Below are 20,436 nucleotides of genomic sequence, written 5' to 3'. Positions count from 1 at the left end.
AGCTAATATCAATGCATGTCAAACTATTCCACAAAACAGAAACAGAAGGAATATTCCCAAACTCATTCTATGAGGCTACAGCCACTCTGTACCTAAACCGTACAAAGTCTCATAAAAGAAAGAGAATTTCAGACCAATTACTGTTATGAACACTGATTAAAAAATACTCAACAAAATACTCGCAAACTGAATTCAAGGACATATCAAAAACATTATCCACCAGATCAAGTAGGCTTCATCCCAAGGATGCTGGTGTGGTTCAATATACAAAAATCCATCAATGTAAGCCACCATATAAACAAACTGAAAAAGAAAAAAAGCACATGGCCATTAGCTGCTGAGAAAGTATTTGACAAAATCCAACACCCCTTTATGATAAAAGTCTTGGAAAGATCAGAGATACAAGGCCCATACCTAAACACAATAAAGGTAATATACATCAAATAAAATGGAGAGAAACTAAAATCAATTTCACTAAAATAAAGGACAAGACAAGGCTGCCCACTCTCTCTACCTCTTCACTATAGTACCTGAAGTCCTATCTAGAACAATAAGACAACTGAAAAAGATCAAGGGGAAACAAATCAGAAAGGAAGAAGTCAAAGTATCCCTAGTCAGAGATGATATGATAGGTGACCCCAATTGTACCAGAGAACTCCTACAGCTGATGAACACCTTCAGGAAAGTGGCTGGGTACAAAATTAACTTAAAAAAAACCCAGTAGCCCTTCTTTACACAAAAGACAAACAGGTTGAGAAAGAAATTAGGGAAACTACATCCTTCACAGTAGCCACAAATAATATAAAATATGTTGGTGTAATTCTAAATAAGCAAGTGAAAAACCTGTTTGACAATAACTTCAGGTCTTTAAAGAAATAAATTGGAGAAGGCATCAGAAGATGCCAAGACCTATGTTCACAGATCAGTAGAATTAACATAGTAAAAATAGGCATCTTATCAAAAGCAGTCTACAGATTCAATGCAATCCCCATCAAAATTCCAACACAGTTCTTTATAGTCCTTGAAAGAACAATTCTCACCTCCATATTGAAAAGAAAAGGGAAAAAACCAGAATAGCTAAAACAATCCTGTACAATAAAAGAAATTCTGGAGGTATCTCCATCCCTGATGTCAAGCTGTCCTACACAGCAGCAGTAATAAAAACCGAATGATGAGCCCAGAATAGCAAAAACAATCCTTTACAATAAAAGATCCGCTGGAGGAATCTCCATACCTGATCTCAAGCTGTACTATAGAGCAACAGTAATTAAAACAGCATGGTACTGGCACAGCAATAGGCTAGTGGATCAATGGAATCGAACTGAAGACCCAGAGATGAATCCACACACATTTGCTCACCTGATTTTCGACAAAGAAGCCAAATCCATTCAATGGAAAAACGACAGCATCTTCAACAAATGGTGCTGGTCTAACTGGATGTCTACATGTAGAAAAATGCAATTAGACCCCTATTTGTCACCATGCACAAAACTCAAGTCCAAGTGGATTAAAGACCTCAACTTAAAACCACAGACATTAACCCAGTTAGAGGAAAAAGTGGGGAAGAGTCTGGAACTCATAGGCACAGGAGACAACTTCCTGAACAGAACACCAACAGCCCAGGCCTTAACATCAACAATTAATAAATGGGACCTCATGAGGCTGAGAAGCTTCTGTAAGGCTGGTGACACTGTCAAGAGAACAAAGCGACAGCCTACAGACTGGGAAAAGATCATCACCGACTCTTCATCTGACAAAGGTCTAATATCCAAAATATATAAAGAACTTAAGAAATTAAACACCACCAAACCAAATAACCCAATAGAGAAATGGGGCGCAGAGCTAAACAGAGAATTCTCAACAGAGGAATATCAAATGGCTGAGAAACACTTAAAGAAATGCTCGACCTCCTTAGTCATCAGAGAAATGCAAATCAAAACGACACTGAGATTCCATCTTACACCCATCAGAATGGCTAAGATCAATAACTCAACTGACACCTCATGCTGGCGAGGGTGTGGAGAAAGAGGAACACTCCTGCATTGCTGGTGGGAATGCAAACTAGTACAACCACTTTGGAAAGCTATCTGGTGCTTTCTCAGAAAAATGGGAATAGGGCTTCCTCAAGACCCAGCTATTCCACTCCTTGGAATATACCCAGAGGATGTACTACCACACAACAGGGACATATGCTCAACCATGTTCATAGCTGCCTTATTCATAATAGCCAGAACTTGGAAACAACCTACGTGTCCCTCAACAGAAGAATGGATAAAGAAACTGTGGTACATTTACACTATGGAATACTACTCAGCTATTAAAAACAAGGAATTTCCAAAATTTGTGGACAAATGGATTGAACTAGAAATTGTCATAATGAGTGAGTTCACACAGAAGCAAAAAGAGCTAAATGGTATATACTCACTTATATCGAGACACTAGCCCAAGGTGTACGTCCCCATGAAAAACTGTACCTACCAGAATAATGGGTAAGAGGGGAGGACATCCTATTGAATCTTTAGGTGTGAGAAGCCTGGGAGAAAGAGGAAATGGAAGGATCCAGTGGGTCCTGGAAAACTACAGGCGAGTCTGGGCCCTGGGGTCCTCCGCAAACTGTGGCAACAGCCAAGGAAAAAATAGGCAGTAAAAACCTTGAACCCCTACCCGGACTAGCCGATGGACATTCTCCACTGTTGAGTGGAGAAGAAGATCTAACTCTCACACAAACTCTGGTGCCCCATATTTGATCATATCCCTTGGATGGAGATGCCTGGTGGCACTCAGAGGAAAGATAATAGGTCACCAAGGAGAGACTTGATACCGTATGAGCATATTCAGGGGGAGGAGATCCCCCTCAGACACAGACATAGGGGAGGGGAGTAGGGGGGGGAAGTGGGAGGAAGGGAGGGATGGGAGGATACATGGGATGGGCTAACAACTGAGATGTAATATGTATAAATTAATAAAAATGTATTAAAAAAAAAAATAAATAAATAAATAAATAGTTATGAATGAAACAGGTCATAAGAATAGACTCCGTAGGTAAAATATCTGCATATCAATGTAATGTCTTCAATGAGAAAAGACAGTTTTGAAATAAAGACACTGTTACCAAAAAAAAAAAAAAAAAAAAAAAAAAAAAAAAAAAAAAAAAAAAAAACCGAATGATGTTGGCATAGAAACAGACTGGTTGGTGAGTGGAATTGAATCAAAGATCCAGAAGTAAACCCTCACACCTAGTACACTTGATTTTTGACAAAGAAGCCAAAACCTTACAATGACAAAGAAGACAACATCTTCAACAAAAGGTGCTGGTTTCTGGATGTGTGTATGTAGAAGAATGCAAATAGATCTATATTTTTTACCCTGTACAAAACCCAAGTCCATGTGGATGAAAACCTTCAATATAAAACCAGAGACAGTAAATTTAGTTGAAGAGAAATTGGAGAAGAGCCTTGAACTTATTGGCACAGGAGACAACTTCCTGAACAGAAAAACTAGAGTTCAGGCACCAAGATCAACAATAAATGGGACCTCATGAAACTGAAAAGCTACTGCAAGGCAAAGGACACTGTCAATAGAACAAAATGACAGATTGGGAAAAGATCTTCACCAACCCTACATCTGACAGAGGGCTAATATCCAAAATATATAAATAAGTCAAACACAAACAGACCAAATAATACAATTAAAATATGGGGTACAGAACTAAACAGAAAAATTTAAAAATTTATTATAATTTATTTAGATTACATCACAATTGTTATCCCCTCACTTGTATCTTCCCCTTCCCACCCTCCTTCCCTCTTCTGCCTTGTTCCCTCCCCTAGACCTCTGACAGAAGGGGACCTCCTACCCCACCACATCACCACTGACAGCCTATCAGGTTTCATCCAGATAGCCTGCTTCCCCTTTCTTTGTGTGCCACTCAGCTTCCTCACTAATGGAAGTGGGGAAGTGATCAAATCTGGGGCACCAGAGTTAATGTCAGAGGCAGTCCCTGCTCTCCCCACAACCCTGGAGAATGAGCTGTCCACTGGCTAGATCTGAACAGGGGGTTCTAGGTTTACTGCATGCATTGTCCTTGGTTGGTACAAGAGTTTGTGCAGGTCCCCCTGGATCCAGATCTGCCAGCCTTGATGGTCTGCTTGTGGGGCTTCTGAACCCTCTGGGTCCTTCCATACCACTCAGTCATCAGGGAAATGCAAATAAAAACCCTCCGAGAGCCCATCTTACATCTGTCAGAATGGCTAAGATCAAAAACTAAGTGACAGCACAGATTGGCGAGGATTTGGAAAAAGGGGAACACTCCTCCATAGCTGGTGGGAATGCAAACTTGTACAACTACTTTGGAAATTAATCTAGTGCTTTCTTAGAAAATTAGTAATAGTGCTACTTCAAGACCCAGCTATACCACTCCTGGACATACACCTGAAAGATGTTCCACCATACAAGGACAGTTACTCAAATACGTTCATAGCAGCCTTATTCATAATAGTCAGAATCCTTGAAACAATCTAGATGTCCCTCAGTCGAAGGAGGATAAAGAAACTGTGATACATTTACACAATGTAATACTACTCAGCTATTAAAAACAAGGAAATCAAGGAAATGGATGAAACTAGAAATGATCATCCTGAGTGAGGTAACCCAGACCCAGAAAGATAGACATAGTTTATTCTCACTTAGAAGTGAATATTAGTCCAACATAGTTGTCTTCTGAGAGTCTCCACCCAGCAGGGCATCAGGACACATGCTGGGACTCACTGCTGGACTCCAAGTGAGAGTGGCATGGAAGAACCCAGGGAGGGATGGAAGGACCCAGAGGGTTCAGGAGCCCCACAAGCAGACAAAGGAGGCTGGCAGATCTAGACCGAGGGGGGCCTGCACAAACTGTTGTACCACTCAAGGACAATACATACAGCAAACCGAGAGCCCCCTGTTCAGATCTAGCCAACGGACAGCTCATTCTCCACGGTTGTGGGGAGAGCAGGGACTCCTCTGACATAAACTCCGGTGCCTCAGATTTGATCACTTCCCCACTTCCTGTTGGTGAGGAGGCCCAGTGGCACACAAAGAAAGGGGAAGCAGGCTATCTGGACGAGACCTGATATGCTGTGGTGACATGGTGGGGTAGGAGGTCCCTTTTATTCAGAGGTCTAGGGGAGGGGAACAGGGTGGAAGAGGGAGGGAGGGTGGGAATGGGAAGATACAAGTGAAGGGATAACAATTGGGATGTAAGCGGAATAAATTATAATTAAGAAATAAGAAACAAAGAAAGAAATTAAGAAAGAAAAAAGAAAGAAAGAAAGAAAGAAAGAAAGAAAGACAGACAAGTACCACAGGCTCCAGGCTACCATTCCTAAACAATGACTTCAAGGAGGCTGTCTACATCCTGCTAAGGAGATACCTGCACATCCATGCTGACTGTGGCACCACTCACAATAGCAAGACAATTAAGTATTGAAAATGCCTAAAGGAGTTCTATTAACATTTGCTAATTAAAAATGAACATGTAAAGAAAAGAAGCAAAATACTAAGCCGTCAAATTAATTTAAAATAGGCTAAATGAATTCTTAGGATAAAGTACTGAATTCATTTTTTTCTTTAGCATTCTATAGCTGAAGACAGTAAAATTATTTTATTTTAGATTTTATTGAAAACTGACATGCTAAATAAGTGTGAGACAAATGTAAGTTTCATGTCAGAGTTGAGACATGTCGTGATCTCATAATGAACAGATGTGGATCTGCAGCCAGAAGACACCCTGAAAGCCATAATCCCTTAGAAACAACACAGGTTCCACAGTGAAGCCCACTTTGTCAAAGAACTATGAACCTCGTGGAATCAAGCATACAGAGACATTCTGGGGGTGAGGGAGAAGGAACGAAACATGGATGGAGGTATATCTCTGAATCTGGAAGGAGAAAGCAGGGAAAGTTAGGAGGCAGGTGGATCTGCTAGGCTGGAGGCTGTGGAGGGACTGTGGCACATTTCCTTTGTGATGAGGAAGTCACAGCTGAGTGATGTGGCCTGAGCCCTTTTGACAAGTCTCACACCGCACTCCCAGGACTCAGTGGCCTGAGAGCTGCAGTGCGATTCAGAAAATGGAGAATTCTCTCCTTCTGCTGAAAAGCATTCATGGGTGAGTGCCAATTCCATGTTCATAACAATGGACATGACCTTAGGCATTATGTTCGGAGTGAGGCTCTTCTTCCTACTAATCCCATTCCTAAAGAAGTACCCAGTATCACCACCACCTGGGAGCAAAAGGAACACCCCAAAGGTGGTGAAGACAGGCAGAGCAAGACCAGGGAAAGAACTGCTACTGTAAAAGGTTGTAGACACGGCAGAAAGAGATTGGAGGATACCCAGATTGCATCGCGCCCTGAAGACATCTCCACTGAGCATCCTTTACTGGACTCCACACTCCACCTCTTTTGGAATTCTAATGAGAAACTGGATCAGCTTCCCCTCTCTCATCTGCTGTCTTAAAGTCTTAGAGGATATTATACAGCAGAAATTTAGCTGACTTGTCTGGGGCAAGTCCTCTGTGCTCTCTGAGTCAGTGGTGCCTACTGCCTGGCTTTCCAGGACACTTTCCCCTGCAGGACCTACGACTGTGAGGTTCAATGATACACATGACCCTCCTTTGGCTCTTCCTCTGGCTCAAGTACCTCCACTGCTCTCCCACATGCAGCCATTGCCCCACAAACCTGTGGCACCATGCTTGGTAGGTGTAACAGAGGTCCAGGAACTGGAAAACCTCCCAAGATCTACACAAACTAAACACCTTCTTCATCCAATAGTAGGACCTGTGAAGTAGTATGTCCTATCACTGAGACAAGGGTACGGGCATCCCTCCCAACTGAAAACCAGCATGGCAACCGAGACAGAATTGGAAAGAAACTAGTTGTAACATCCAAAGCCAGCAAGCACCCATCAGCCAGCCCTACTGACAACTTGCCCAGGGGTCCCCTGTCCACTGACGCTATCAGGTCAGCCTCCATCCTTCCTGAGCACTGTCAGGTCCTCCAGCACCAGGAAGAGTCACAGGATGAAGACAAGATGAGTAAGATGGGAGAATGAGACATGCCCATTAGATTCCTCCCATCCAATGACATAGAGAAGCTTCAGGGACAGTTCCGAGCACACAGTCCTCTCCAGTCCAAGAACAGGCCTGACATCTCCCAGCCTGCCCAACCCTCCATCCTTGACTCGAAAAGCTGCAAGTTGAGCCAGATGTAACATGTATGACCCCATCAAGAAGGGCCTTGGCATTGGAGCCAGAGACATGCCTTCCATGTTAAGCAATACCCATGCAAAGGATCTGGAACCCAGAAACCCAGCAACGAAAACAGATCAGCTGTCCTATGTGAACACCTTTCCCTTCCTTGACCCAAAGACTCAGATGAAGCTAGAATGGAACATCAAGCAGCTTCCTGTGAAAGGCAGATGGGGACCATGTGTACAGACTCTTTAGTCACCGGTTCTCACCCCACCAGGGCTTCCAGCCTCACCCCTTCCCCAGCCTGCGATTCCCTCCTCACCTGCCTGTGCTTTTAAGGCTGAATATTACTCCAAGGTTGCCATGATCCTGGAAAAATTACATCACAGAGATCCGGGAGGGAGAAGGGTAGAAACTGTATTAGTAGCCAGGCTGCAGAACCCTCTACCTGCACATGCACATTCAGAGGTTCAGGAGACCCATGGAGCGTCTCCAGCTGCTGCCAGCCATGGGCCCTCAAAGGCCAACCCAGCTTTATGGCAGAGACACCTGAGTGCTCAGACCCAGGCAAAATCCCAGCAGAGCAGGACTATGCCAGGGACTGGAAGAGGCAGCCTGCAACCAACTACCAGCCCAAGAATGGCCAAGCATGCACCACGGAAGAAGTTTAAAATGTGACCTCTGGGCATCGCTGCTGGAGAGGGACAGTGATTCGCCATCAAAAATGGGACCCACCTGAAGTGGCCAAAAAATCTAGCAGATCAGAGGAGGAAAGAAAGATACATGCTGTGTGGAAAGTGAGTCTGGGATCCAGGGAGATTCCCAGTGGCCATCTCATCAATATCAATCTCAGAGACTTAGATTATATAGAGGCCAAAAGAAGCCCAGGCCATTTCTAAACACCCAGTCCACAGCACTCAAGAGGCCCAGCTCTAAAACCACAGGTGCTTACTGAGGGTGACTGCAAAGCAAAAGAGCAGCCACAGTCATGCCCTGCTGGGCTCCTTCCAGAAGGTCAACATCCTGTGCATCCTGCCAGGGTCAGCTTGTCTTCACAGGACTCACTACCCAGATCTCAGAATAGATCCAAGAATCCCAAGACTTTCCAGGGCCTAGGTGATGTGTTCATAGGGAGAGATCATAGCAAAGAGACTCGGGGACTTTGGGTCCCCAAGGACAAGACTCTAGAAAAGACTCCCAAGGTATTTCATCCAGATAAAGAGAGGAAAAAATGTATTAGATCAGAACTAAAAGCCAGGCAGAAAGGCTTGGAAGAGTGTAGTCCTCCCAAGTCTGTGACCTCAATATCTCCACCCAGATCAAAGATTTAGGCACAACTGAAAGTCAGTCCTCCCATGATACACTAGGAAATGGATAGGCCCTGACAGAAATCTGTCTGAAGGAAATCACAAGGAATATTCTACAATATCTAAACCTCAGCAAAAAAAAAAAAAAAAAAAGACAAGGAGCAGGGGGAAGTCTCTGAAGAATGAAATCCCTCCACCGTCTACTGTGCAGACACAGGAGACAGTCACTAGAGAAAAGCTCTTCTATGCTGCAGCACCTGAAGTACAATCCCTTGTGAATGTTGTGGTACATACCCTGGTGAGCTGGCTAGACCTTAGTGTAGAGGACCCATCAAAGGTACAATGGTGTAATGCGGGACCACTAGCATGCCAGCTGGGTGGCTCTTCCTGCTCCTCTAAGGGTCTCTATTACCCAAAGAGTTGCAGACCAGGGAGAAGAATGAGCTGTGATCCCACCAGCCCTGAGAGGCACAACCATCCCTTCTTGTACTGGGGAATCATAGACAAACATCAGTCGTGTTGGTGCCCAGACAGCCTGTGATCAACATCAGAACAGAGTGAAGAGGGGATCAGTTCTGACTATCCATGCAATCCCATGCAGAACAAGTATAGGAAAATAGGAAAGGGGCAGCAATCAGGCACTGCTACTCAAACAGCCTGTGACCCAGATCATACTAGAGTGAAGTATAAAATGCAGTGTGGTCCCCATACAATTCCTAAGAGACATAATCATCCATTTATGTGTGGAGAGACTGGAGACAAACAGCAGTCAGGTGTTGCTGCCCAGAAAGACAGTGACCCCAGATAGACCTTACCAGCATAGACCAAGGAGCCAGAGCTGCCTTGGCCTTTGTCTACCAGAAAGTTTTCCCAAAAATGTCCCATCTGCCCAGCCACTGTTTCGCCCATGATTTCCTGGTAATAAATGTTGACCTTTTTCCTGCAAAAAACAAAGCAAAACAAACAAACAAAAACAAGGAAATCATGCAATTTACAGGAAAATGGCACCCTGAAGTAACTCAGACTCGTAAGGACACACATGGTGTGTACTCTCTTGTAAGTGGATATTAGCCATATAGTACAGGATAATCACACTACAATCCACAGATCCAAAGAAGCTAGGTAATAAGGAGGCCCAGGGAGGATGCTTGAATATCCCTTAGAAGAGGAAATAGACTAGACACCAGAAGTGAGTCAAGAGAGGGAACTGGTAAGAGAGGTTGTGGGGAAGGAAATCAGGGTGGGCCTCAGACGTGGGGAGATTGGGGATAGAAGGTGGGAGAGCTGGGAGAGAGAAGGGAAACCGAGGTGGGGAGGACATCTCTGAGACAAGCCAGAGATCTGACAGGGAAGGCAGCTGAAAGTATATGGGGTGACTCTGGCTGAGACTCCTAACTTTTGGCAACATGGAGACTGAAGTGGCTAAATCTTAGCCAGGCAGTGGAAGGAGGGAGACACCAACCCACCCACAAAATCTTCAACCCCAAATTTATCCTGCCTACAAGATATGGAGGAATAAATATGAAAACGAGATAGAGGGGATGGCCAACCAGTGCCTGGCCCAGCCTGAGACCCACTCCACGGGAGAGAGCCAACCCTGACACCATTAATTATACTCTGCTATGCTTGCAGATAGGTGCCTAGCATAACTGTCCTCTGAGAGGCTCCAATGCAGGGGATCGAAACAGATGCTGAGACCCACAGCCAAACATTAGGCAGAGCTCAGAGAGTCTTGTGGAAGTATGTGTGTGGGTGTGTGTGTGGGTGGGTGTGGATGTAGGTGCGTGGACAGAAAAATCCAGAGGGGACAAGAGCATCACAAGAAGACTAACAGGCTCCTGGGTACCAAGCAAAGAGCATGCATGGACTGGACCTAGGCCCCTGCACATATGTAACTGACGGGCAACTTGGTCTTCATGTGGGTCCCCTAGTAAGTGGAGCAGGCATTGTCTCTGATATGGACTCTGTTGCCTGCTTTTGGATCACTTTCCCATAACTGGGCTTCCTCACTTGGCCTCAGTGGAAGAGGACATGCCTAGTCCCAGTGTGACTTGATGTGCTTTGGTAGGATTATGTGGGGATGAAGGGGGCTCCCCTTTTCTGAGGAGAAGGGGAAGAAAGGAATGGGAGAGAAGGTGGAAGATTGGGGCCAAGAGGAGAGGAGGGAGGGTGCTGTGGTGAGGATGTAAAATGAATAAATTTAATAAAATGTAAAAACAAAAATTTGATTTAATCATTCCAAATCAGATACAAATCCTAAAACATCACAGTTTACATCATATCATAAGAAATCAACTAAACAAGGCAGTCAGTAGTAACCTCTGGAAATATATATTCTAATAAACCATAAGCAAAAGACAGGAATGAAGCAGATACTGTGGTTAAGAAGAGAATGGCAGTGGGGCACGGACTGCTGCAATTACATCTGTATCTTCCGTTTATTATATCACAGCCAGAGAAAATCATTGAAGCAAAGAACAATTCCATAAAAGAAATGCAAATATGGTTATTTACAAAAAGATTTATGTAGTCATTGTTTAATGAGTGTGTGCTACTGAGCAAAATGTATGATGCAACACATGCATGTAGGTACTTGAAGATCAGAAAAACGTATCAGACCCGTAGAACTGGAGTTACAGGCAGTTGTGACCTGCTTGATAGGGGTGGTAGGGACCAAACCCAGGTCCTGAGAACACAACCCAGGCCCGCTGAAGGAACAGGACGTGCTCGTAATTTCTGACCTTTTCTCCAACTCCACTAACCTAAAGTTTTCATGCACACACTGGAAATATAAATATTTAAAGCTTATACAACATTTTAAATCTGTTAATATGTCTAATCTTAGTTAAACTAACAATGACACAACTCCTTAGACTATCCTGTATTAACATGTTTTGTTTAATTCAAAGTGAACTGTAATAGAAGTATGTTGCTGGAATGACAACATCTATACTAAACTTATATCCAAAACGAAACAAATACATCCTCAGTACAAGAGGCACAGTCATAAAATAGACATTTAATTTCTTTGATATGTCTCAAAATCTAAAAATAATTACAAATAAAGTATCTTGATGGTTAATAATAAATTGATTATATTCATCCTCTAGAAGTTAAATGTCTATTTTGTGCCTTTTATTAATGTTTTAATTTGTATCAAAAAACAATGTTTATGTTACTAATTTACACAAAGAACTTTTCATTTCACCATCATGTTCAAAAGCCCCACCCCAAATATGAGAACTCATCCAGGTGTAATAAAAAATACTTTGCTAGCATTAGTTGTTGTAAAGTTGCCCCAGGACATCATTAGTTATGGATTACATCAAACTATGGACACCTGGGGCACAGTGTTCCCCTCAGCACTCCAATCATCAGCAGAAAGCACTGCCTCCTCAATCCAGGCCCCACTTCCCCACTTTCTTGTTGGAGTTTAGCTCCCAATCAGGTGCTGTCAGGGGCTTGCTCATAATTCATGTGTCCCTGAGTTCCTCTTTGGCACCCTGGATCATCACTCTTCTATATGAATGTGACTAACGGTATAACCTATGACAGGAGGAAAGCCCCTCATGTTCAGCATGCCTTGAGTTGTGCAAGGTGTGCACACAGGAAATCTTGGAACCACCCGAGGGAGAGCTCTCTGCCTGGTAAAACGCTTGTGCTGCAGCCACAAGCCTTCAATAATAGAAACCAGAGACATTTCATTTCGGTTGCTGTATTTTTCATCTCTAAAGAGTCCAGTGATTTTTCTTTATATCAGATCATTACATCACATCTCCTCGCTGTGTTCACTTTTTCCCATCACTTGAAACACTTCTTGCACAAACTCTAATGGCTATTGTAAATCTCTTTCTTTTTAGTCATTTTTCTGCTTATGTTCATGCTTTCCAAGCATGTTAAGGAATATAATTTGGTTCTTAACATTTGATTTTGTATTTTTCATGAAAGACTTATTTTTGCATTCCTTCAAAGAGTATTATGACTATGTTCTGACTAGATGTCAAATAACCCATAGAACTCATAAGTCAGTTTGTCCAGTTATGTTCAGTCTTTTTCTCCTAGTTGATCTACATCATGCTGCATTTCGGAGGAATGTAATTGCACTACTGTAGTATGACTGTTAAGAGTGAGCGTACGCCAGTATAGTGACTATTAGTACATACATTAATACCTTCAACTCAAATATAGTAACACAAGAAATATAATGGAATGAAAGAACAAAAGATGTTCCTGGTTCTCAGTAGCCATGTTATAGAAACACAACATACCCTCTTTACAAATATTTACAACTCAACTCATGAAACAATACCAAATGAGTCTTGAGATATTGTCAACATTACCTTTGTAAAACGAGTGAGCAAAACTCTGCTCCGGCATTAGCTTGGCGAGGAGTCCATGGTTCAAACTTGGATGAGGGATAGATGGTATAACCACAACTGTGGAGAGAATCATGGGGCCAAACATAAGAAAAATCATGACAGCAGTCTAATATAATCCTCACCAAAGACGCACCACACTTCTGTATTACTGCAAGAGGCAAAAATTATGGAGCCACATTTAAGGAGGAAAGTGAGTCTGAATATAGCTCACACCAAAGCCTCCTGACACCTCTATTACTGAAACAAGCAGCTAGTACTAAGGAACACAGCTCGGAGGAAGGGAAGGGGTTCTAGGAGAAATGAAATAGCCAATATACTCAGCAAGTAGAGTACTTTTAGCAACATACATGGAAAAATACAGAAAACTAGACCAAGAAGGTTCACTATAAGAGTGCTCATTTTATAAATACATGAGACATACATGCTTTAAAAGGATATCAACCTGAATGTCAAGCTGATGTTTAACTGGCAGAATAAAATTAAAATAATAGTGTTAAAAATGAAGTACTTTGACCTACAATGAGAAAATCTCGTGGCTAAAATGTGACCTTCTGTCTCACAACAGCAATAAAAAGAAAATGAGGCATGCTACAGTTAACAAGATGCAGTGGTTTGACCACAAATCTCTATCCACTTTTAAAACTTAGTAAAAAATTCCACCTATAAATTAATCCACCAGTACAAGAAATAACCATTGAATTATCAAGGGTATAGTAGAAATAACAGGAAAATAATCTTGATATAAACACTTGGTAGGAAGTGCAAATGATCAGTTGTCATAAAACAATTTTCAAGCATAGTAAGAAAGACCAATTGTCAGAACTGGTCTAGGAATGGAACTGTGTGAGGGGCATTCTGAGTGCTTGTGAGAATACTCCAAGAAAACAAGTCTCATGACCTCATTTTCTTCAAAACACAGAATTTTCTTGGAATGTGTTTTTGTGCTCCTCCCAGTCATAGCGCATAGGAATGAGTTTACTTCTGATTACTCATTTTTGTGCTGCTGATATTCAATTAAATGTTTAAACTATCCTTTAAATGCCTCTATGGAAACCATGTTTTTCTTACTATGAGTAGCTTGTTCTTGTGATTGTATACAGCTTGAACTCATGAGAACATTAACGCATGTGACCTTCCCTTAACCCTTTGAATATAAATTGTCTGAAGCTGTGAATAAAGTTGCCTATTGCTTGAGACTTTAGTTCGCCTCATTTATTGGCTCCATTCTCCCAGGCCCCACTGTCTCTACAGCTCCTGTAACATGAGTGCATTGCAAATGAGGCCAATACAACCCAATTTGGCTCACTGTTGTTTATGATGTTACTTCTCCACAACGCTTAGTTAAAACTACTTTGTATATACTTTTACCAACTTATATAAAATTTAAAATGTTTGTTTGCAGGTTATATAATATAATATTTAGATGTTGAATTAAGTGTTCACTTAGGAGCAAGAGGAGGAGGAGAGAGAGAGCAAAGAAGGGACAGAGGTTATTTTTAAGTTAGGCAGTGCATATTAAATAATAGCATAACCAAATGATTTCCATTCATTTGTATTCATGGGAAACAATAGCCCCAAAGCTTCATTGACACATGAAAGTGATAGCAAATATACAGTCATATTTAGTACATTCATGTGGAGCTACAATGTGCTTAATCAGTATCTCTACCAATTCTGTAAATGTCTGAAGTATCTACAAGTAAGTACAGTTCAAACATGTATGCAACAGTGTTAGCAGGAAAGAGATAAATACTGGCGAAATGGCAGATAAAGGAAACCAAATACTAGATACCTGTACTTGTTGGTGAATTTATTTCTTGTCTGATGTTTCTACCTGGTTGGCTTCCAGTTCTCGCAGTCTCTCTCTGGGGTTCTAATATGTCCCGATATTTAGACACCATCAGAACAGAGATGAAGTAAACAACAGCCAGAGCTAAAAACTGTGCCTGCTTGCTATCATCCTGTGTAAAATGAGAAGGCAGTTTGACACACGCAATTTTTAAGATATAAATTCACAAAAGTATAAGAAAGTAATTTGGTTTATTAGACATTAAACTTTGATTTAAAGGTTGCAGAGACAAGAGCTAGGAGATAGCCTAGTAGCTAAAAACACTTGCTGCTCTTACAGAGGACTGAAGTTAGGTCCGAGCACCAAATTTAGGTGGTTCACAACAATCTGAAACTCTTAACTCTAGATGAACTGACATTCTCTTCAGGCCTCTTTGTGCACCAAATATACACATTAACACAATAAATAAAAACAAAATAAACCTTTGGAGCAATCTCGGATGGTTAAGGGGATAAAGCCACCTACATTTGATCCTAGGGACCCACATGGTAGAGGAAGGCTCCATAACATTGCCATCTGACCTTTACCCATGCATTGTGGCAAGTGAGAATGTGTAATACAGACGGAAGGGAAAAAAACACTTAAACAGTTACTACAAAGGAAATAATGTACAATCAGACTAACAAAAGATTCCATCCAGGAATGAATTCACCCATGGCCCAAGCCGTAATAGGGCCTGTTTCCTATAACCCTTCTGCTTATACCACAGAAAACTAGGCTCTAGGCTATTAGAGAGCACTCAATAGAACACCATGCAGAAGAGATGAATACAAGCTATGGTATAAGTTGCTGCTATGAACTATAGTGGAAGCCAAGTTAAGATGTTTGCTAACTAGCACAAGAAGAGTTGCCCTCTGAATTTAAAGGCAGGATTTCGAGCCAACTGCACTGTTTCTTTTCAGTTCTGTCTTTGGAAATAAAGTGCCATATATACCTGAATAGTCACTAAATTTTACACAAACTCATTTCATTATTATAAAGACATGAACTCTGTTTTTCCTGTCTGTGTGAATATAGGACTCTCTTCTATTCCAATTTGAATAAGTAAGTTAACTGGTTAATGCTGAAACTCCTTAAGATTTTAATGCACATACTGTGATAATAATGCAATTCAGTGTAAGTACTCTGATTTGATCTTAGAAGGATTAAAATTCACTAAGTTATATGTCATTTCAGATACAGGTCACATAATAAAATGCAGTCTCTGGTGGCGACAGAAAAACAAAATGAATTTTATTTCAAAATGATTTCAATCTGCTGGAGAATCTTGTAAACAAAGATTTTCTTCTATAAACATTTTTGGCGTTCTAAAAGAAAATACTTAGTGTGTGACTGTGAGTGTGCATGTAGGTGTCAGAGGACATGCCTGTGGGGACAGGCCTGCGAGCAAGCACCTCTACCCATTGCTGAGTCATCCAGCTGATCAGAATGTTTTTAAGAAATGTTTTCTTCTTACCATACAGCATTTCTCTCCCACTACACAGGTAATATACATTTTCTTTTACTTCCACATTAGCTTCAGAAGTCCTTAAAAATCACAATAATCCCAATCTCTAAATTTAAAGTGTGTATGCACACATATAGTCTATAATACTAAAAATGTTGTGGCTGGAGAAGCAAAACAACTGAAAAAATGTCAGGGAGGAAGCACACAAGCTCACTCCCTAAAATTGCTGTCAAATATTCATTTATTTGTCCACTGAAGCCCCCACAACACATACATACACACACACACACACACACACACACACACACACACACACACACACGGGGCGGGAAGCAATGTGCATATGTACATTTCCTAAAATCTAATCTGAAGTATACTTCAGAAATTAAATAAATGAAATGTGACTGTTGTTTTATAAAAAACAAAAATTAAAAAGTAGAATTCTTAGAATTAATAAATATACCCAACTAATGTACTAAAAATTGTACAACACTTTAAAGCTCCAGATTATTCTATGTGAGAGATGCATTTGGAATCTACAAGCACAGTGACAGAAAGGTAACACTCAACTTGAGTGGTGAGCACCAGGCACACGTGTTTCTTGATACCTTGGTATTTGAAAGGGTTTCCCCCCTAACATGATAGTGAAGAACTATACAAAGGCTTGTCGAATTTATCCTTAAATAACAATGACTACATAAAAAAAATCCCAATTCCAAGTGTCCTGTAACATTTAATAAATTTTCTATCACATTTCTACATGAGACATCATACATTTGGTTTACACTTGATACGACCACACTGCAAACAACAAAGCACTCCACTTAACTGACTGTTATATGTGCATTTCAAACACACACTTCTTCAAATATTCCTTAAATCATTAGCTGTAATTAAGACAATAGGATCTCATCCGGCTGGTTGTTGATGCCTATACTAACAACTACTATTATCGCTTAATCTGCTGTGAAACACTGTAACTCTACATAACTTATAAAATAGTCAATCTTAGTTCTAACTGCTTTGAGTAAGCAGGTAGGGACTAAAGAGTTCCCTCCTTAAACTAGCTTTTTCTTTGAATGTTATTAAACTACTATTCTAATTCAGATTCCTGTAGGTACCATATTTAGTGAACGTAGGGACCAGTGTGATGGTTTAATGGGTAATGGCTTTTACTGCTCAAGCCTTTCACTGAGTTCAATCTCTGGAACCATCATAGAGGTGGGAGGTGAGAAAGGGCTCCATGAAGTTGACCTCTGACCTCCACATGTGCTCTGTGGCATGAACAAGTCCCCTCACGTGCACCATGAGCACGTATCTACACAATAATAACTAGTATTTTTTTTAAATGAAATAAAAATGCTTTCTTATACCCAAAGGTAACTTCCATTATATCTTATGAAGTAACTTCATATGCCTAATAAAGGAAACAAAATATTCATTATGTGGAAATGGAGTAAAGAATATAAAAGGCAGGACCAGGTAACTGAAGATAAAGTCTAATTAGTGCTTCAGGACTATCTCTAATCCTGGAATGCAAAATAAGTTTTAAATTTTGAGCACCAGTGCATGAAATGTGTGTGTCTACTTACCTGCAAGAGTGCATGTGGAGGCCAGAGGTTGACACTGAGAGTTTCTATCACTCTCTACTTATTTAAACAAAATTTAAATTTATTCATTCTACATCCCAACTGTAGCCCTCCCTCATCATCTCCCTCCCTCTTACCTCCTGCTCCCCTCCTCTGGTCCTCAGAAAAGAGGAGCCCTCTTCACCTACCATCTGACCCCAGCCTATCAAGTTTCATCTGGACTGCCTGCATCTTCTGCTTCTGTGGCCTGGCAAGGCTGCCCCACCAGGGGGAAGTGATCAACAACTGGGCGCCAGAGTCCACGTTAGAGACAGCCTGTACTCCACATATTAAGACAGAGCTTCTCACTGAGACTGAGGAACTTCGTCTACACCACCAGCTTTGGAATTACAGACATGCCATACCATGCCTGGCTTCTAGGTAGATGCTGGGGATCTGAACGCAGCTTCTCATGCTTCTGCAGCAGGCCCTTCACCCGGCGAGCCCTTTCCTCTGCCCGGTATACGTAAATATCATTTTCCAAAAGTAAGCTATCAATAACACTTTGGGGGAAAACTAAGGCTCAACCATTTCACCATCAGGTATGCAACATATCCAATACCAGGGCATTTGGTAATGACAGAAATTCTTTACAAATTTTACACTGTTGTAAGCTGGTTTGCTTTTGTTGTTGCTGCTTGCTGTGTGATTTTTTTGGTTTGTTTTTCTTTTCAAGGAAGCCAAGCAGATCTATAACTTACCACATCTCGAAAGACAACAGCACGAAGGCGATTGATATCAACGTCCTGAAGAAGTCTATCGGGATCCTTGATAGGAGAAAGGTTACCTGGAACATTTTCTAAGGGAGTCTTGAAAAATAAAAGAGAATTATTAAGAAATATCATATTCTATAAAATTCTTTATAAGTATCACTTATTGCCATAGGCTGAGCTTGCTACGCTATTTCCTGCCTCCTCGCTGAACTAGAAATCATTGACAACAAAACTCCTGACAGGGCCTATTCTCTGCTCTCCTCTGCTTGCCGTGCTTTCTCTTTCGATGATCATATGTGCTATCAACATAGGTGCTTCCACGGCTTCATTAAAGCAGGTAAGGCCATATAAGAAAAACAATGACCTTTCCTTTCAGGAGAACTGAGAACAAGTCCTTGTTATCTACCTTAACATTTGTTACTAAAATTTCCAGTTAATAAATGCATGTAATTCTCTTCATCATCATGAATGTGAGATTAAAATATTGCTATTTAACATTACATAATTGCACATGTAGTTACATTATGATTCATTTTATAAGGTAAGCTCCAAAACTAGCTTAATCATTGCTCACTATAGTTAGGCAACATTAAAAAAAAAAGCATTGAAATGATTTTCTATAGTTGAAGAAACAAAAAATCTAAGAATTTTAGATAATATACCCATAACATAAGTTAGCAAGGGACCCAAGTTACTTTGGTTCACTCCAGTGCTTTTTAAGTTACTCGATGTGTGCTAAGAATGCTTTGGATTAAATCTGACAATGTGTGCACATAAAACGTAAGCGCAAATGTAACAGACACATGCTTGTTGTCCAATTCCTACTTCTCTATAGGTGCCATTGTGGTGTTTCACTCCTAAAAGAGGCTGTGAAGCTCCTGTGGGACATTTTATAGTAAAAAGATCAGTATCCGAAGGATGACAGTTACATGGTTCACCTCACCCCAGGAACCAATATGTACTTTAATACATAATTTTTGCAAATGGCTTCCATTAAAATCAAGTTTACCTACCCTATGTGAAATTGAACCTGTAACAAAGTTCAACTAGATTATCTAAAATATAGCCTTATGTTATTAGCATGGGATAATTATGAAAAGTTGCATGTACTTTATATAATGGATAAATCTACAGCACATATAGTAAAACTAGAAATATATATATATTTCTACATTTTACAAAGATTCCCCTAACCCCACTTAACTATGTGAGGACAAGTTTAAATTAATGCTCCTTGGGAGTAGGAGGGCAGGCCCTGCCCTAAGGACACAGGAGTGGGTGAGCTGGTCCTGCCAAGATGACACTGGAGTGGGAGAGCAGGCCCTGACCTCAGTACAAGGGAGGGGTGAGCTGGCCCTGCCCTGAGGACATGGGAGCAGGAGAGCAGCCCCTGCCATGATGATACGGAAGCAGAGGAGCAGGTCCTGCCCTGAGAACACGGGAGCAGGAGAGCTGGCCCTGCCACGATGACATGGGAGCGAGAGAGCAGGCCCTGGCCTGAGGACAAGAGAGCAGGCACTGATCCAGGGCTCTGAGTGGACCTCACCCCAACATCTACTCCATTATGGACCTGCTGGAACACATGAAGGGATCTGACATGGAGATTCAAAGATTAATAATCTCCTTGACACATGGCAACAACAGGGTATCTGACAGCAGTCTCAGTGAGGATCCGGTAATGACAGTGTAGGCCTCAAACCAGACCCATGACTCATAGCAATGAACATCTGAAAGTAAACAAAGCTGGACAAAAGGCTATACTGCATCATATATTACAGTCTGTACCAAGGTTTTTTGTTTGTCTGTTTGTTTCATTTTATTGGGGGGAGGAAAGGGATTTTGGTGCATGACATGTAAATCATAGACATTCAATAGAAGTAAAAAT

At 41.3% G+C, this 20,436-nt stretch overlaps 2 protein-coding genes across 6 annotated transcripts in view; one reads left to right on the top strand and one right to left on the bottom strand.

Moving 5' to 3' along the window:
- Positions 1-20,436, bottom strand: part of NBEA (neurobeachin) — a 545,308-nt gene that overhangs the window by 342,747 nt on the left and 182,125 nt on the right. For all 5 annotated transcript variants that reach the window (XM_084768707.1, XM_084768708.1, XM_084768709.1 and 2 more), the window contains 3 exons: positions 18,540-18,647; positions 14,707-14,875; positions 12,876-12,971 (listed from right to left, as the gene is read on the bottom strand). In XM_084768707.1, coding sequence (XP_084624833.1) covers positions 12,876-12,971; positions 14,707-14,875; positions 18,540-18,647 — 373 coding nt within the window. The remainder of the gene's footprint in view (positions 1-12,875; positions 12,972-14,706; positions 14,876-18,539; positions 18,648-20,436) is intronic.
- Positions 5,902-7,906, top strand: LOC311590193 (uncharacterized protein; the record flags this gene model as incomplete). Its single annotated transcript, XM_084769080.1, has 2 exons — positions 5,902-6,331; positions 7,484-7,906. Exons 1-2 carry the CDS (start codon positions 6,161-6,163, stop codon positions 7,904-7,906), a joined length of 594 nt encoding a protein of 197 aa, XP_084625206.1. The 5' UTR covers positions 5,902-6,160.

The sequence above is a fragment of the Acomys minous genome (assembly GCF_964271855.1).
Source record: "Acomys minous genome assembly, chromosome: 19".
Taxonomy (NCBI): domain Eukaryota; kingdom Metazoa; phylum Chordata; class Mammalia; order Rodentia; family Muridae; genus Acomys; species Acomys minous.
Note: the sequence above shows the minus strand (reverse complement) of the source record. Positions and strands in the feature narration are given on the sequence as shown.